The sequence below is a fragment of the Lissotriton vulgaris genome, chromosome 5, assembly GCF_964263255.1.
Source record: "Lissotriton vulgaris chromosome 5, aLisVul1.2, whole genome shotgun sequence".
Lineage (NCBI taxonomy): Eukaryota > Metazoa > Chordata > Amphibia > Caudata > Salamandridae > Lissotriton > Lissotriton vulgaris.
This window is the reverse complement of record NC_141693.1, coordinates 289,271,814-289,287,949: the sequence shown is the minus strand read 5'-3', so window position 1 is coordinate 289,287,949 and position 16,136 is coordinate 289,271,814. Positions and strand designations below refer to the sequence as shown.

Sequence of the window (16,136 nt, the reverse complement as noted above, 5' to 3'; positions counted from 1 at the left end):
ATTTCTAGTCCTGGGACACCACCGGCATCATAAAAGTATTACAGGGGTCGACACAACCCGAGTTCAACCTTGAAAATCTTTTCAAGAGTTTATTGTTTAAAATATGTGATGTTAGGCCTGCTCCAAAAGCATTCTACTGACAGTATTGTGTGATGCGTGTTGTGACAAGTATTCTCCCAACAACCAACCGTTGTTCTGTTTGATGTCCTGTGTGTTGTTGTTGTGTTCTGTGTTACTATTGTGTTTTGTGTGATTTCCTGTGTATTACGGTTGTGCTCTGTGTAAGGTCCTGTGTGTTATTGTTGTGTTCTGTGTGATGTCCTGTGTGTTACTGTTGTGTTCTGTGTAATATCCGGTTTTGGACTTTTACGCCGCACTATTTTCAGATCCCACCAGCCGCCACTGCTCAAAGGCCTGAGAAACACCTGGCCCCCAGGGAGGCCGATTATTGCAAACAATCACCCCTCCCCAGCCCAGCCTCAGCTTGATTGCTTGGCAGGGCAGGGGTGAAGGAAAGGCCACAGCTGACAATCGCTGTCGGCCGCACTGCGAGGCTGCTTTCATTTTCTCAGTCTCTGTCTTCGTGCACTCTGTGGGCCGTTTTTTTTTCTCCCCTGACCCAGTCCACAGAGAGTGGACTAGGAAACTGGGTCAGGGGAGAAAAAAAACGGCCCACAGAGGGCACTGAGGCACCGGCCCTTCGGCCCATTCCCGAATGCCCGCCTTGCCAATCCGCCCCTGGTAGCGCGCCTGTCAGAGGACTCCTGACGCGGATACTATGCACAGCGCATGTACCAGGCCGAGCAGAAAGGTGCTAATGTGCACACTTTGCACGTCTCTTCATACATTCACGAAGCGCTTTACGTGTTTCTGGATTCATTTATTCATGCCATAATTGACGTTCACCCATTCAAGCCATGCTTTACTTGTCTCTTCATTTATTCACATAACGCTTACGTGTCTCTTCATTCATTCACTTATGCCACACTTTACATGCCCAGTTATTCATGCCATGCTTTATGCCTCTTCATTCATTCAAGACGCGCTGTACATGATTCTTCGTTCATTCACTCATGCCACATTTTCATGTCCAGTAATTCATGCAGAGCTTTACACGTCTCGTCATTCATTCATGACATACTTTAGATGTTTCTTCATTCATTCACTTATGCCACACATTATGTGTCCATGTATTCATGCCATGCTTTACACGTCTCATTATTCATTCACTTATGCTACACTTTACATGTGCTCTTTGTTCATGCCATGCTTTACACATCTCTTCATACATCCACGAAGCGCGTTACCTGTTTCTTCATTCATCCATTTATGCTGGAATCTGGGACATTTTTGCCCAGTCGAGGTCACTGCAATTTATTACAGCATTAAATGAATTCGTAAACCACATAAGCTCCTGATGCCAGCACTCTTGCTAGGGCTTGGTCTTGCTTGGTCTCCCCTGGGGTTAGTGCCTACCGCTTGCACAAATGTGCCAGCAGCGGGCACTTAACACACAGCAGCATGCACTACGTACTGTGCCCGCCTTGTGCTACAGGCGTCACTGACACTGCAGCAAAAGCTGCTTCAGGCTCTGTTGACAGAGCAATTTGAACCAGTCAAATGTACGCAGCGCTGCGATATTTGAATTGATGTTTCTTTTCTGTACTGTTATCACCAGGAACAGCAAACTATAGTGCCTTCTTTCTGAGACATCCATTTATAAAAAGTAATTGGTTAAAATATGGCATTTATTCATTACCAGTGTTCACTCTAAATTTAAATTGAATTATGATGTAAGCAAAACTAACTGCCTCCTGGCTCCGGTTAGCTCCTATCAAAAGTACTTTCATTTCAAGGAGAACGACACGAGTACACCCTGCTTTATGTAAAAAAATAAAAAGCAGCAGACTTGCTCGGATTAGAGGAGGCTGGCAGTTTGTATCACATGCAAGTTTAATTTAATGATTCTACAGCACCTTTGTGTTCTGCAAAGCTGCATGCATTGCCCACTCGAGGTCGCTGCATTGGCACAGCATTTGGTAAATTGGTAAACCACATAAGCTCCTGATGCCGGTAAATAATGCGTTGGACCATGGGTGACGTAACTGGTGCTCTAGCAAAGCACTCCGAGACAAATGGGGTACTCTCATAATACGATGCATATCTGTTTGCCAAAGAAAGAGCCCCACGTGTTCTAGAAATGTATATGGATTTACAAAGAGCATGACACTGTTTCACGGCATTACTGTGAAAGGATATGGTGCCTAAGTTAAAGGTTCATTCAGTTTTATTACAATGGCACATAGTGCTCTTTGGACTTGATATGTACCCAATATGATTTAATTTCAAAATCTTCCTGCAGCCTGCTTCAGTGAAAGGAAATGTTTTGCTCAAGATATAATATGCTCATTTGGATGGTACTTTGTTTTGATACTCTTCTCATGGCCATCTTGTTTCAGTAGGGGGGGACGAGCTGCCCAATATCTGGTATTGTATCATGTCAATTGATAAGTTTCAAAGTAACAGGTGGTTATGCGTGCCTGACCCCCCTTTTATCAAAAGTACAGTTAATTTCCTTGCATTTAATGCATCACATTATATCTCCTTGGCGTTAATGGGGCACAGAATGCGTTCTCAGGGCTTGCACTAGATCTGGAAGGGCAGGAGGTAACGGACGGCCCTGGGCGCTGGGAGCTCAAGCAAGCTGACCATGGGTATTGGGGCAGGAATGATTATGTATTATGTTATTGCTCAATAATTGACCCATGTATCCTGCACTAAACAGAGTGGGGCCAGTCCTGCCACATTGTGTAGCCATTCGCAATGTCCTGAGCTGAGCAAGCAGGCAGGTTGACTCAAAAGTACTATTACTGCTCAACTCATTATCTTTTAGCATATACAAAATTATGAAAGGGCATGTTGTTGTAACCAGAGACACACGAACCACTGACTGTCAAGTTGAGCAGCAGGAGCATGAACCGCGTGAACTTTCTTTCACAACACTCGATGTCACTGTTGCTCTTCATGCTAAATTGACCTCAAATATATTTTGCTCATGGATTTTTGAGCTATCCCTCAGGTGCTAGCTCTCCTGGCTGTTTGATAAGAGTGTACCTGCTGAGTTTACCGTTAGTTTACATTTGAAGGAATTGTTGGTTAGTTACAAGAGAGCTGCTAATATCTGTGTGTGGTTTGAACGTCACGACTTTGAACTCCTCCGCGGCCAACAGGGCCGTTCAGCCTGATGACTTCCAGAAAATGAGGTTTATTAAAAAGAGAGAACATAGCGCCTATTTCCAGGGCTTATAAAAGCAATATATCCACAGCGTTACTTGGCATATAATCTAGTGTTAAGAGCATTATTGAAAGTGGACAAAAGATCATGGAATATTTGAGTTTCTATAATTGGTGAGGCAGACACTGAGCGCAAACAACCACTGCACGTCATGTTGAATTAAACCAAGCAAAGATAGATTAGAATATTTTTACTTTTATTTCCTTGGGAAAATATCACACTTCATAGCAATTTTACTGTAAAAATGTGCATGGGGACAAGGGGCCTGCATGTTACTAGTGACGGAGAGGGGGCACCCATCCTAAGGGATCGCAAAAGAGAGACAGGGTTTTACACATTACTCATGAGACTTTCATGTGAGGTGAGGTTTTCAGTGCATCCTCGTTCCAGTAAACCAGTAATAAGAGCAAGTGTCTTCTTGTGATCACCCAGACACATTTAATAGTGATGTAGGTGCGTGGCATTGGTGCACAGGGGCATCAAGGGCTGCTGAAACCCTGAGTATTGCTTTACTTTGCTATGCATACACTAGGCAGGGGCCCCAGTTTTCCTGACTGCACAAGGTTAATTGTTTCCAAGTCAATCTCTTTCTTTCACCTCTCGACCTTTTAGCGATATTTTAATTATTATTGCTCTTTACTGTTTATTTATCTACCTATGCTTGGACCATAGGTATCTCGTCGTTCTTGTTAGTTCCTGTATTCCCCTAACAGTTCTGTGGAGTTACGAATTCAGGGTGGATGCAGCCTTTGCAAGGGTGAGGCTGACAGTGCTCTAGGAAGCATTTGACTTATGCCCTCGTATTAGATCTATGCACAGGGGCTTAGAAGCCTATAGGTATCCACCAAGCACCCTCAGAGATAACTGTCCAGAACAGCTCTTAATGCGCTCAATGGTAATGCGAATAATGAGGTCTAGAACACGCAACAGGGATACTATCCTGGGGCCAGTGTGCTACAAAGAGGACCTGTAACGTGGTCATATCCCAGTCTTACTTTTTAAATTGCACCGCTTTTTAACAGTTGCTGTCTGCCAGCCACAGAGTCTTTGGCTCAGTCTGTCGAAGGGGACCCCCGAAGCTTCAAGCAGTGATTGCTCACACTTTTCTGTCTCAGCCTGACTTGGCAGAAGTCTTCATCTAAGTCTTTGCCTGCTCTCCCATTGAGCGCAGGGCAGGATGCTCGCATCCACACACCGACCTGATTGAAATGTAAAACATAAGTGTGTCATAGGAGCTAAATACCTTGACACTAATTTACAGGACACAGCGAGTTGGAGCACCACCACTGTATGGGCCAGAGCTGAGCCACATGGCTGCTCTCGGGTAAGGATTTGTGCCGTATTCTCAAGAAGTATAACTGCAGGCACTCTCACGCATAATTTCTCACCTGCGTTTACAACTGTGTAGCCTTGGACTGGGTCATGTATGTGCATGTAACTTGCAAGATCGGGTTAAACTATTAGCAACAATACTAAGTGTCTCTCGGACCTCTTTCAAGTGCTTGCTGTCCTTTTTCCCAGCACACCTCCCCTAGGGGCGGCAATCTGAGGGATAGCCCCGGGCGCCACAAGCTCTAGCTACGCCCCTGCAAAGGTTTCTTCCTCCGTTGGGTTTAATAGAAGGTATTCCCTGCCTGGGACCCCGATTCCTCACCCACAACACCCCTGGAAAATCTAGTTATGGATACCCCTTTGTAAATAGGGATGGGAGCCCATCACTATGACCTGGAGTCCTTGTGGTGTCTGGGCTGCCAGTCAAAGGTTTCCACCAGCAGATCTGGCTGCGGCTCCATCAAGGGAAACGTTACAGTTCCTCCTTCTCCAAATGTGACAGGGCAATTGTGAGTTTCACAACCAGGAGCACTGCAATTTTTTTCTGCCCCACACGCCCCCCCCCACCCACCCTCTCTGTTTCACTGTTCTGAACTTAAATGTGCAAATAATATATCTTTCCACTTGTGAAAAAATGCTAATCCAGTTTGAAGCATGATTGTCTAATTCTTTTCATGACATCATCACACAGCACATACTAATTTCAAAGTTGTAGTAAGCATATGGGGCTGTGTTAGCTTATACACGTTATATTGCCGACATTATTTTCTTTGTTCCCCGTTTCAGGTGGTCGATCTATTGTCAAGCATGGGGTCCTTGTGGGGCCTGTGGTTCGGCTCGTCTGTACTGTCTGTGGCGGAGCTTGTCGAGCTGGTCCTGGATGCTGCGGCTATGTGTCTCATCATGACTTTCCGGATCTGGCGTCACAGGGGGCCTGCAGCTGCAGCATGCAACTGCAACAGAACCCGCACGGTTCCACAAACTGATGACCGGAAACCCAGCGAAGAAGACACGGAAGCAAACAGAGCTGAGACCCCAAACAAAGATGGCAGCAGGGTCACCTGCCGCTGTGGCTCGCAGCCAGCAGAAGTATGCCTCCCGGACATCCTGCCTGCCGGAACAAGACTCAGGAGGGAGCATTTCCCAGAGTGCACCCCACACCATGGAATAAGTGTGCGTTGGACATGTGAGAAATGGGACACGGACCCTCATATGTGAATATTATTTGTTATTGTTGATATTTATATGCATTCAACACCTCTGGTGTATGAAAGAGGGACCTCCACCCATTTTTACAGTGCTTTGAGATGGCATAAGAATACGTTTCACGCCACTCCATCACTGGCATTGAACAGACAGGGTGGTAAAATGGGTTTTCTCAGATTTTGTGTCTAGGTAGTTCTGAGCGATTACTGGTCCACAAACGTTCGAAGAGTTACATAGGTCCTATAAAGAGAGAATAACTCATAGTAACTCAAAGCAAAAATGCCTGCTGTGAGAGCAGGAGCCTTACAGTAGCACAAGTCATACAGGCCAGTGCTTAATGTGAGCTGGTGGTTTTCGGTGCTGAGCACATGCACTTAGTCATCATCACCGGCACTTTATCATCAACACTGACGCTTTTCATGAGCACCAGTAAAGGACACATTCATTTACGGGGAGATTAAGTGATTTGCCCAGAATCACAGGACATTGAGCCGACACCAAGACTCGAACCTGTTTCACCCGCTACGAAATTGGCAGCTCTGGCCATTACACCACATCCTTACCCCACTTTCATGGTTAGTAGTTGATTCTGTATTAGGCAACTCTAAAAGGAGAAATGGGCTGGTGCAAAATACCTCCTGACGAGAGCCCCGCACTTATGTTTTTTACACATTAACCACTGTTACATGCCAAAGGGTAAGACCAAGTTCATTGCTTACCTTGCCGCATCGTAAGTCATGCAGGCACAAGAATGAGAGAGAGAACTGAGTACAGCTTATGACAGTAGACGTCATACAAGCTACCGGGGTGAGATTGATCTTCACATGTAGCTTACTGTTACTTATGTCATTCAGTCCCAAGTGTGAAAGGGAGCTCCCTGAAGATCTTACACTTACACTTCATAGGAGTCTGGCAGTGTAGGGGGGGGGGGCACATGAGCTCTATGCAGGGACTTTGGTAGACTTATAGAAGAGCTAAGCAAAACTACATTTTTACATTTAGCATCCTTTCTCCTGGCAAGAGAGGAATTTCCAAGACTTATAAATGCAATCTGGCTCCCCCTTGTCTCAAATCGTCTCTCTAGTACCACCTAAATGCAGCGCCTGTTTTAACTCAGTCGGCTTTGTGTCTGGTCATTGAAGGGCACTTGCACCGCACATTGCACCAGATGTTCTCTGTCACCTCGATTTGTCCTCCTGCACAGCTTGTTCCCTTGAGTTCATATGATGCACTTTCATTTCTTGGCACATATACACTTCTCATAAAACCAGTCAACCTTTCTCTTCCACCTGCTATATTATACTGGAACACACCAGGCTGGGCTTTTATTGATGTCAGACATCATTCCAAGGTTTGTGTTTCAGTTCCAAGTTAAGGAGCAGATCATTCCGTCTTACAGCAGGCCCAGGGTACAGTTGTGCAGGAGGTAGGATGCCAAAGAGACCAGTAGTGTCTGTAGGGCAGGGGTAAGAGGGAAATCTGTGCCAGTTCTGTACTTGTTACAGAGGCAGACTGGCCTTTTGCCAAATTGGGAAACTTTAGGACCGGTGCCTGTGAAAGACTAGTAGTTCTGGGAGGGAGTCGGCCGCATGTCAGTGCGTCAGCTCCTAAAGCAACATATTGGTGCACCAATGCCGTCTCCTCTGCTCTATATGAAATTATTCTGAAGTCCTAGAAAACAGCGAAATAAATACCAGGATAAATCAGCATATGCCTAGATTTTCCCTCCCCAGAGTTCAAATAATTAGTGAACTACGGTCTCTACTGCGAGTGTAGGCGAATAGTGTATTCCTAATCTTCACCATTACTGCTTTGATCCTTGCATGATTAGTGCGTCACATCCTTCTCCCCTACTTCCTTTATCGTAGGATGATAAGTGCACCACAGTCTTCTCCAGTACTGACTTGGTTATGGGGTGATTAGTGCACCTCAATTGTCTCCTCTAGTGCTTTGATCAAGGGATATTTAGTGCAGCCCAATCATCTACTCTAGTGCTTTGTACATGCAGTGATTAGTGCACCCCAACTATCTCCTCTAGTGCTTCACTCAAGGGGTATTTACTGCACCCCAACTATCTCCTGTAGGGCTTTGGTCATGCAGTGATCCCAACAATCTCATACCGTGATCAATAGGAGGATAGTGTTCCCCAACCTTCTATTCTGTCTTGGTCATAGGGTGCACCTCAGTAGTCTCCTCTAGTGCTTTGATCAAGGGGTATTGAGTGCACCTCAACCATCTCTTCTAATGCCTTGATCAAAGTGTGAATAGCGCACCCCATTCGTCTCCTTTGCCTCCCAACTGTCTCCGCTTGACCAAAGGGGAGAGTAGTGTTCCCCAGCCTCCTACTCTGTGCCTTGATTAAGGGTAGATTAGTGCCTTAACCATCTCCAATAGTGCCTTGATCAAGGGTTGAATACTGCACCTTAACGGTCTCCACTAGTGCCTTGATCAGTGGGTGATTAGTGCTCCTTAACCGTCCCTATTAGCAGCTTGATCAAGAGGTTACTAGTGCACCTCAAGTGCCACCTCCAGTGCCTTGATCAATGGGTTATTATTGCACCTTTATTGCCACCGCTAGTGCCTTGATCAATGGGTGATTGGTGCACCTTAATCATCTCCCATTGTGCCTTGATCAATGGGTGATTAGTGCACGTTAACCTTCTCCACTAGTGTCTTGATCAAGGGGTTATTAGTGGACCTTAAGTGTCAGCGTTTGTGCTGTGATCAAGGTTTTTTTGTTTTTGTTTCTTTTTTAGGGATTTTTTACGAAGTTTTATGTATCACAAACTTAACCCGAAAACAGGTATTAAAGCACCTTACATGAGCATCAGTTGCGTTACATGAGGACACATTCATTTTTGTTAAGCCCGAGGAGATTAAGTGATTTTGCCCAAAATCACAGGATGTTGGGCATCGTTGCCGAGACTCGAACCCGGTTCCCCGGATTTGAAGTTGAGTACCCTAACCGTTAAGCTACATCCTCTCCCCAAGGGTTCATTAGTACACTTTAACCGTCTCCAATAGTGCCTTGATCAATGGATGATTAGTGCATTTTAACCGTCTACACTAGTGTCTTGTTCAAGAGGTTACTAGTGCACCTTATGCATCACCGCTAGTGCCGTGATCAAGGGTTGAGTAGTGCACCTTAACCGTCTCCAATAGTGCCTTGATCAATGGGTGATTAGTAGTCCCTTGATCACGGGATTAGTAGTGCACCCCTAGATCAAAGGGTGATTAGTCTGCCCCATCCTTGTATATCATGATGCTGCTATAGCTATGAAGTGATTATGGTAACCTCACCTTTCTCTGCTGCTGGATCATGGGGTTCTTAACGCGCCCAACCATTCTCCTCTGGTGCCTTGATCATGGAGTGACTACTGCACCCAGCCTCCTCCTCTGCCGCCTCAATCACAGGGTGATTAGCGCATCAATCCATCTGCTGTACTGCCTTGATCGTAGGGTGATTAGAGCACCCCAGCTTTCTCGTCTATTGTATTGATTATGATCACCCTCACCTATAGTGCCTTGATTATACATTTTAGTGGAACCCAGCCTTCTCCGCTACTGCATTGACCATGAGGTGATTACTACACCCCAGCCTTCCCTTCAACTCCCTCCAGCGCACACCATTCTTCCCATCTTTTTTTTTTAAAACATATTTTGATTGGCATTTGGTTATTATACAAATAGTATACCCCACAGACCAGGTCATTTCTGTTCATTGGTAATTTGATGTGATTGTAAGGATATGCGGCGACATGATATCAGATATTTTACATACACGCACATATTCATTCAGCGTGTTTTACCAATTATTTGCAGTCTTCGGTGCAGTTTCTGGTCAAGTGGTGTCACCCATCTGCAGTACCCCCACTACTTGGTCACTAGAGTTGTCTGAGCCTGGTCTTTGGGTCATTGAAAAATGACTCTGGGTTCAAGCCAAGAGAGGGGGAACCGGTGGATGCAAGAAAAAAAGTAATACTTATAACTGTGTGAATTGTATATCAATCTCAAGGAAAATCAAGGGCAGGAAAGAAAAGGGAAAAAACCAGAGCAAATGCTATTACTAAAGTGTCTCAAGAGGACAGGTTGTTGGTGAGAACAGGTCGTGGGAGGTGTGTTCTAGGATGTGATGGTAATGTTTGTGTGGGCTGTGGTCTCTAGTGGAGAAATGTTCATGTCCAGGTGCGTGGGAGGCGATATATTGTGCAATGTGCCTCGGGCTATACAGCTGGCTTAGTGCACTGGGCACATGGTGAGGCACTCTCTTCCTATGGCCTCTTATTCTCTTTTGTGTGGCTCCTCATCGCTCGCCCCTCCTAGGTCATCTTTTTGAACCCCCCTCCTCTCATTCATCTGGATCAATCTGTTCTGGATTTATGTCTCCCTCTGGGTCCTCCCAGTTCTTTAGTAGCTCCATCCATATGCCAGCTACATGGCGCCTTCAAAACCCTATAGCTTCCTCTCAACTAAAAGCTGATTCCTCTGCCCTAGCCTATGTTATAACATCTCTCGTCCATGTTTCAAGCACTGGCCCTTTCCCAGATTTCCAAGCCATTGCTAATCTACATTTTAACCACTGCAAGGGTCAGGTCTAAAAACCTAGGGGGATATTTACAAGGAAATGGCGCAGCGAAGCACTGCACACAATTTAACAGGGCTGTGGTGCATCAATTAAAAAATGCAGGGATACGCCGTTTTTACAAGAATACATTGCACCCCTGTGTTTGCCCTTGCACGGATGCTAAAAATGTGGCCTAGCGTCAACAAAGACACCCTTGCGCCATAGTGCAAGGGATGATTGTTTATTTGCAGGAAGGGACACCTTCCTGCACATAAACAATCGTTAAAGGCGATTTGCTCTTTCTATGTGTCCTGCAGAATGCAGGACACATAGAAAGAGCAAAAATGAGGAGAAATAAAAGTATTTCTCCTCGTTGCACCAATCTAACACCTGCTATTCAGTGGCGTTATTTTATGGCGCTGCATCAGATTTACAGATCCTTGTAAATCTGAGGCAGCATCACAAAGTAATGGGTGTTGCAGTGGAACACCCATAGCAACACCCATTGCATGCCCATAACGTTCCTGTGGCGCGATCCCCTTGTAAATATGCCCCTTAGTACCTATTGTTCATGCTATGGGTCTGACGAACCACCCCAGAAGACAGGTTTCCACGGTGCAAGGAGAGCGCCCCAGCGGACAATGAAGGCGGAGGAAAACCGCAGTCCAGAATGGCCAAAGCATAGGGCAACCCCATGGCATATGACAGATGTCCGCATCCAATAGCCTACACCTGGGCCCATTCTGGAGTTCTCTGCAACCTGTAGTTTATGGGGGGTGAGTTAATGTGTAGAAAATGACATGATATTTATTTCAGGCTTGTATTGCAAGAGACTTTCCTAGGTAAGACCAACATCCCGTCCTATTCCCTGTCTGTAACATCACAGCCTAGAATTCCATCCCACTTGGCTCTAAGGGTCCCCAGTGACCTCCTACCCATCTCGTCCAATGACCAGTAAAACCCTGTCAATAGGTGTCTTGCTGAGCCCATAGACAGCAAGAGTTGGAGCACTGCATGGGTCGTAGCCTCTTCCCTTCCTGTCCCAGAGGTCAGCAAATACCTGCACCAGTGCTTTATATGTCAGAAATTATCCCAAGGGCAACTCATTTGGTTCTGATAGCACTTCTAGTGGTATGGGAGCACCCAGTAGGAAGCAATCCCCCACCGTCTGCAAGCCGGCCTTTGTCCAACCTGAGAATGGGGCAGCGGTAAAATAGGCAATAGGGTTCTCATCTGGAAGACACACCAGTGGAAAGGCAGGGGCATAAAGCAGGGCTCCTCAGGTGCTCCCCACGCTGCGGTGCCAGCAATGCAGGGATACCTGCAAGAGTGGGTTTGGTCGAATACGGCCACATCAGGACGAGCAGTCGTGCCAGTAGGAGTCTCTATTAGGAGCAAAGCCCATAAGGTCCAGCTCGCACCTTCTAGTTTCATCGAGCTATTTGACTACCCATTGCATTTGGGCTGTTAAATAAATAGTAAAGCTCGAAGTCTGGAGCCTCTATGCGTCCATCAACTGGTGGGCGTTTCCGGACCTCAAGTGACACTCTATGGCATGCCATCCCATATTAGTTCACAGAGCAGGACATCTTATTGTTTAAACCATGCAATGAGTATCTTAACCTGAAGAGTCGCAAAAAAGTATAATACGCGAGGGATCATCACCACCCTTCACCACTTTTGTCCTCCCATTTGTACCTGTTTCAATATTTAAAAGTTAACTACATTTCACCTCAGTGTCCCACAATATATTTATTTATCTCCCTCGGTCTGCTTCCATTTCAAGTAATGCCTGAAATATGTGAATCTTTAATACATAAAGATGTAATGACACAAACTTATAAGGTTGTGTAGATATGTAAAAAACAATGATGCTTACATTAGAAAATATTGGCTGCAGAAACATGAGAGAAAATGCTGTGGGATTAACAGATACAAACACTTGAAACATAAAGAATCTGAATTTTGGTTAGGATCCCAAATGGAATTATTTGAAATGTGTCTAAGTTGAAACTAGACTTTATTTGAAATTTGTCTTATCTGAAACTACATATGGATTTTTTTCAAGTTATTAAAAACTTTTATATGTTTCATGGATGAACTAATTTGTTAATACAATTATAGATTGATCCAATACAACTAAAGCCAAAAGTGCAACAATGAAATATCAGAAAGAAAAGATTGTGTTTGATGATTGTTGTAGAAATATATTATCAGATAGCTAAATAAAATGAAGTCAACACTTTTTGTAATGAATTGCAGTACAAGGGTCTTGATTATGAGTGTCCGGAGGAGTAGGTGCTGTACTTGCACCCTGTAAAAAATTATATCTCAGGTTCTAAATTTTAATGAGTGCAATAAATAAAACCTATGGGGAGCAATGCCCTCAAAAATGGGGTTCAACATGCAGATGTTGGGGCTTCTTCACGAAAATCTGCATATACCAGTATTTACTAGGCCTTCTCTACCATTAAATTCTGACAAGTTTGACCTGGGGGGGGTACAATTCGAGGGTGGTAACTACCAAATGCATTTGTGATCTCTACACAAACAGGTATTTGTGAAAGGATGTCAGAAATAGGAAGAAACATCTACGGAAAGTTACAAGTAAAACAAAGGTTCACTTCTAGATTGAGGATGTTACTTCCGGGTGATAGGAGTGGTGCCAGTATTTAAGAGGCTTAACACAAAGCAGGCGACTTGCACGTTTTCATACATATTGATCACACGGCAACGCATTCCCACAGTTTGTTGTTTTTCTCCCTTTTCGGTTCCCTCTCCTCATTGCTTCTTCCTCCCACAACACTTGACTTTCCTTCGGCCTCACAAACATTCCCTTTTCCTCCCAATTCTCTCTCCCGTACTCTCTTTACCTTTCATTTTAGTCTCTCCTCCTTGCTTTCTACCAGCTGCCATCCTGCTTTCTTCATATATAACGGTTGCTAAATTTATCAGAATTGTTAGTCTAGTATTGTTTTATGTACAAAGATGAGCAAGTGGTGGTTCCATGAAGATCTGATGCTGCTGTTGGTGGCAGGCAAAACAAGTTTCTCCTGGGTCTCCTTCGTCACCCACTTTCCACTCTCTCCTAAAGGAGGATTGGTACACTGGAGAATTGGGATTATTGGCTCTATCCTTTGAGGATATTAATGTCTTCACAGAAATGCTGCCAAAGGATCATAATTTAGTCATGACTTCATTATTGAGGCTAAAGTGCCTTAAAACATCTTAGTTATATTATACATAAGAGAGGGAGGTGCAGTGACATTTTGAATGGTGATTTTAAAGCTTTAGAACATGAACGCAGATTTGCTAAATATGAATACCATAAAGGTATAAGGTTAACTCAAACACGCTCAATATTCTCATTTGGAGCTATACACCCTTGCATCCCGGAAAGATTTGGTCAATGTTATGGTCCTGTTTAAGAGCCTTCAAATTTAAAATATACTTTGACAGCAGAGATATAGGTTTCTATTTCCTCTGATTCAGCTGCTTGGAATAGTTATTTGGGAAATTAGTATGGACACTCTCTCTATTTTTCCAGAATAACTTTATCATCATAATCTTCAGCTCTAAATGTTTGCAAATATTGTTGTGTTTCTTATATAACGATTAATCAAGAGCTGGCTCTTCCCTACATGACAACTATACTCACAACACAACAGTTTACCACTACAATGGATGCACTTACCAATCCGCTAATAGAAGCTGGTATCAATAGTTGGGAAGATTTGTTTATGGTGGATCTTTACTTCCATGGGACTATTTAATTAACAAAGTAGGCCCAAGTCTGACGAGATTTAAATATATTCAGATCTCTAGCTGGTCACAGTCATATAAAGAGCAGCCAGCACGGATTAGTAGGCTGCCTATAGGTGGTTATCGTGATTTGGTGACTTGCCTTTTAGATAGCCCAGTGGCAAAGAAAGAAATTTCACGTTGGTATAATAAAATCATTGACGAAATAGATGCCAACTTCCACTTACCGACATCATTATGGGCTGAATTAATGCCAGGTTTAGATGTGGAGGAGCTCTGGACGGCTTCTTGTTCAACACTCTGGGACTTAGTTAAACCTGCGTGGCTTCGCAGGAACCACCTTTTTACTATACATAGGGCATACTATTCCCCGCATAGGTTGACCAAGTTTTCTCTAATGGGCCCGGTCTTATGCCCAAGATGCGGGTTAATCGCAGCATCAGACATCCATATGTTTTACGATTGTCCAAATCTATCCGCTTATTGGGAAGCCATTAGTAATAAGTTATCACAGTCTTTGGGTGAACATATCTCTATTGACCTTGCTCTTGTCATCTTTGGCCTTAGAAGCAAAGCCCGCAATGCCGCAACTAATCTGCTTTTTTATGCCATTCTAGTGGCACGTAGGGAGATATGTAGACACTGGAAAGATGCTCAACCACCCACAGTGCACGAATGGCGAGCATCACTTCTTCAAATTTCCAAACTCGACCTCGCCAGGGTAGGAAATTCCAATGGGAGAGCTTTTTGGGCTATGCTTGGATAGTAGCGACAAGCCTGTTTTTTTTTTTTCCCCAGGTCCTATGATTAATGCGCGCATTGCCTACCCTTGCTTCCATGATTAAGTGTCATGGCGTTATGGGGGTCTCGATAACTCGGGCACTATCTACTAAGGTACTGCCCTAAGCAAGATCATGTCTGGTCTGTGTGAATGGTGCTGCTGGGAATTGGTATACCTCCCTCCCTAATGAATTCTCCCACCAGCTATATGCTGAGACAGCACCGAACACGACCATACGCTTTATTGCTCTGTAGCGGTTTTTAGTTTTGATAGATTGGAGCCATGCACGCAAATGAGGATAAAAAAATAAAAAAAATATTACTTTTTTTTTTAAAATAAAAACAGTTTACCACTACAGTATACTCAGACATGTACCAGCTATGTCTCTCACAATATAGAGATTAAGTTGTTGTTATACATGTGTAATTGCACATTGAACTATGTTTCCTGTTAAAAGCATATACATTCCTGTAAGGAGAAAGCAGGTATATTACACCACATGAGACTTTTGCATATCAGACATTGTCAAAATTGCTTCTTTTATATACATATAGCTATACAAATAGAACAGTGTATGCCTGCCACTAACACCCTAAAAGCTGTCATGAGAAAATGTGTACATATATATAATTATACGATATTTGTGCACATCTGACCCTGTTAAATATTTCTGCTTCTTTGCAAACATGCGAATATGGGAATTTTCTGTAGAGCTGTTTTCTCATGCTAATGCACCCATACCAAATGGCATGTGCATACGTGTATGTCTACGTTAATTTCAGTTATTGCACTTTTTGATAAAATAAACATATATATATATATGTGATCAAGGGAGGGATCTCCCGAAATGCGTAGTGGCGGCACTGGCGAAATAAAAATATTTGCACTTTAAAATCGGGTCCACGCTCGTCTGTTCGTATGCAGAAGAAATGAAGGCGGGTATTGGAGTGATATATATATATATATATATATATATATATATATACATACATACTAGCAGCCCGCCCCAGCGTTGCCTGGGGCAGAAGGGGGCTGGGGGCTGCATTTTTTGGCCGGGGCAGAAGGGCGCTGGGGGCAGCATGTGTTGGAGGGAGCAGAAGTAGGTGTGATGTACCTCACGACCCCCGCAGCCCCGACCCCCTGCGCTGGCAGATTGCTCCTCCACCCTGCTCCGCTCCGTTCTTGGCCGCCCTCAG

The 16,136-nt window shown here is 44.2% G+C and overlaps 1 protein-coding gene across 1 annotated transcript in view; it reads left to right on the top strand.

Moving 5' to 3' along the window:
- The window catches only part of SCNN1D (sodium channel epithelial 1 subunit delta), a 73,786-nt gene extending 61,133 nt beyond the window's left edge, over window positions 1-12,653 (top strand). Inside the window, exon 12 of the mRNA XM_086921460.1 lies at window positions 5,414-12,653. Coding sequence (XP_086777586.1) covers window positions 5,414-5,845 — 432 coding nt within the window. The 3' untranslated portion in view covers window positions 5,846-12,653. The remainder of the gene's footprint in view (window positions 1-5,413) is intronic.
- Window positions 12,654-16,136: the final 3,483 nt, after the last annotated feature.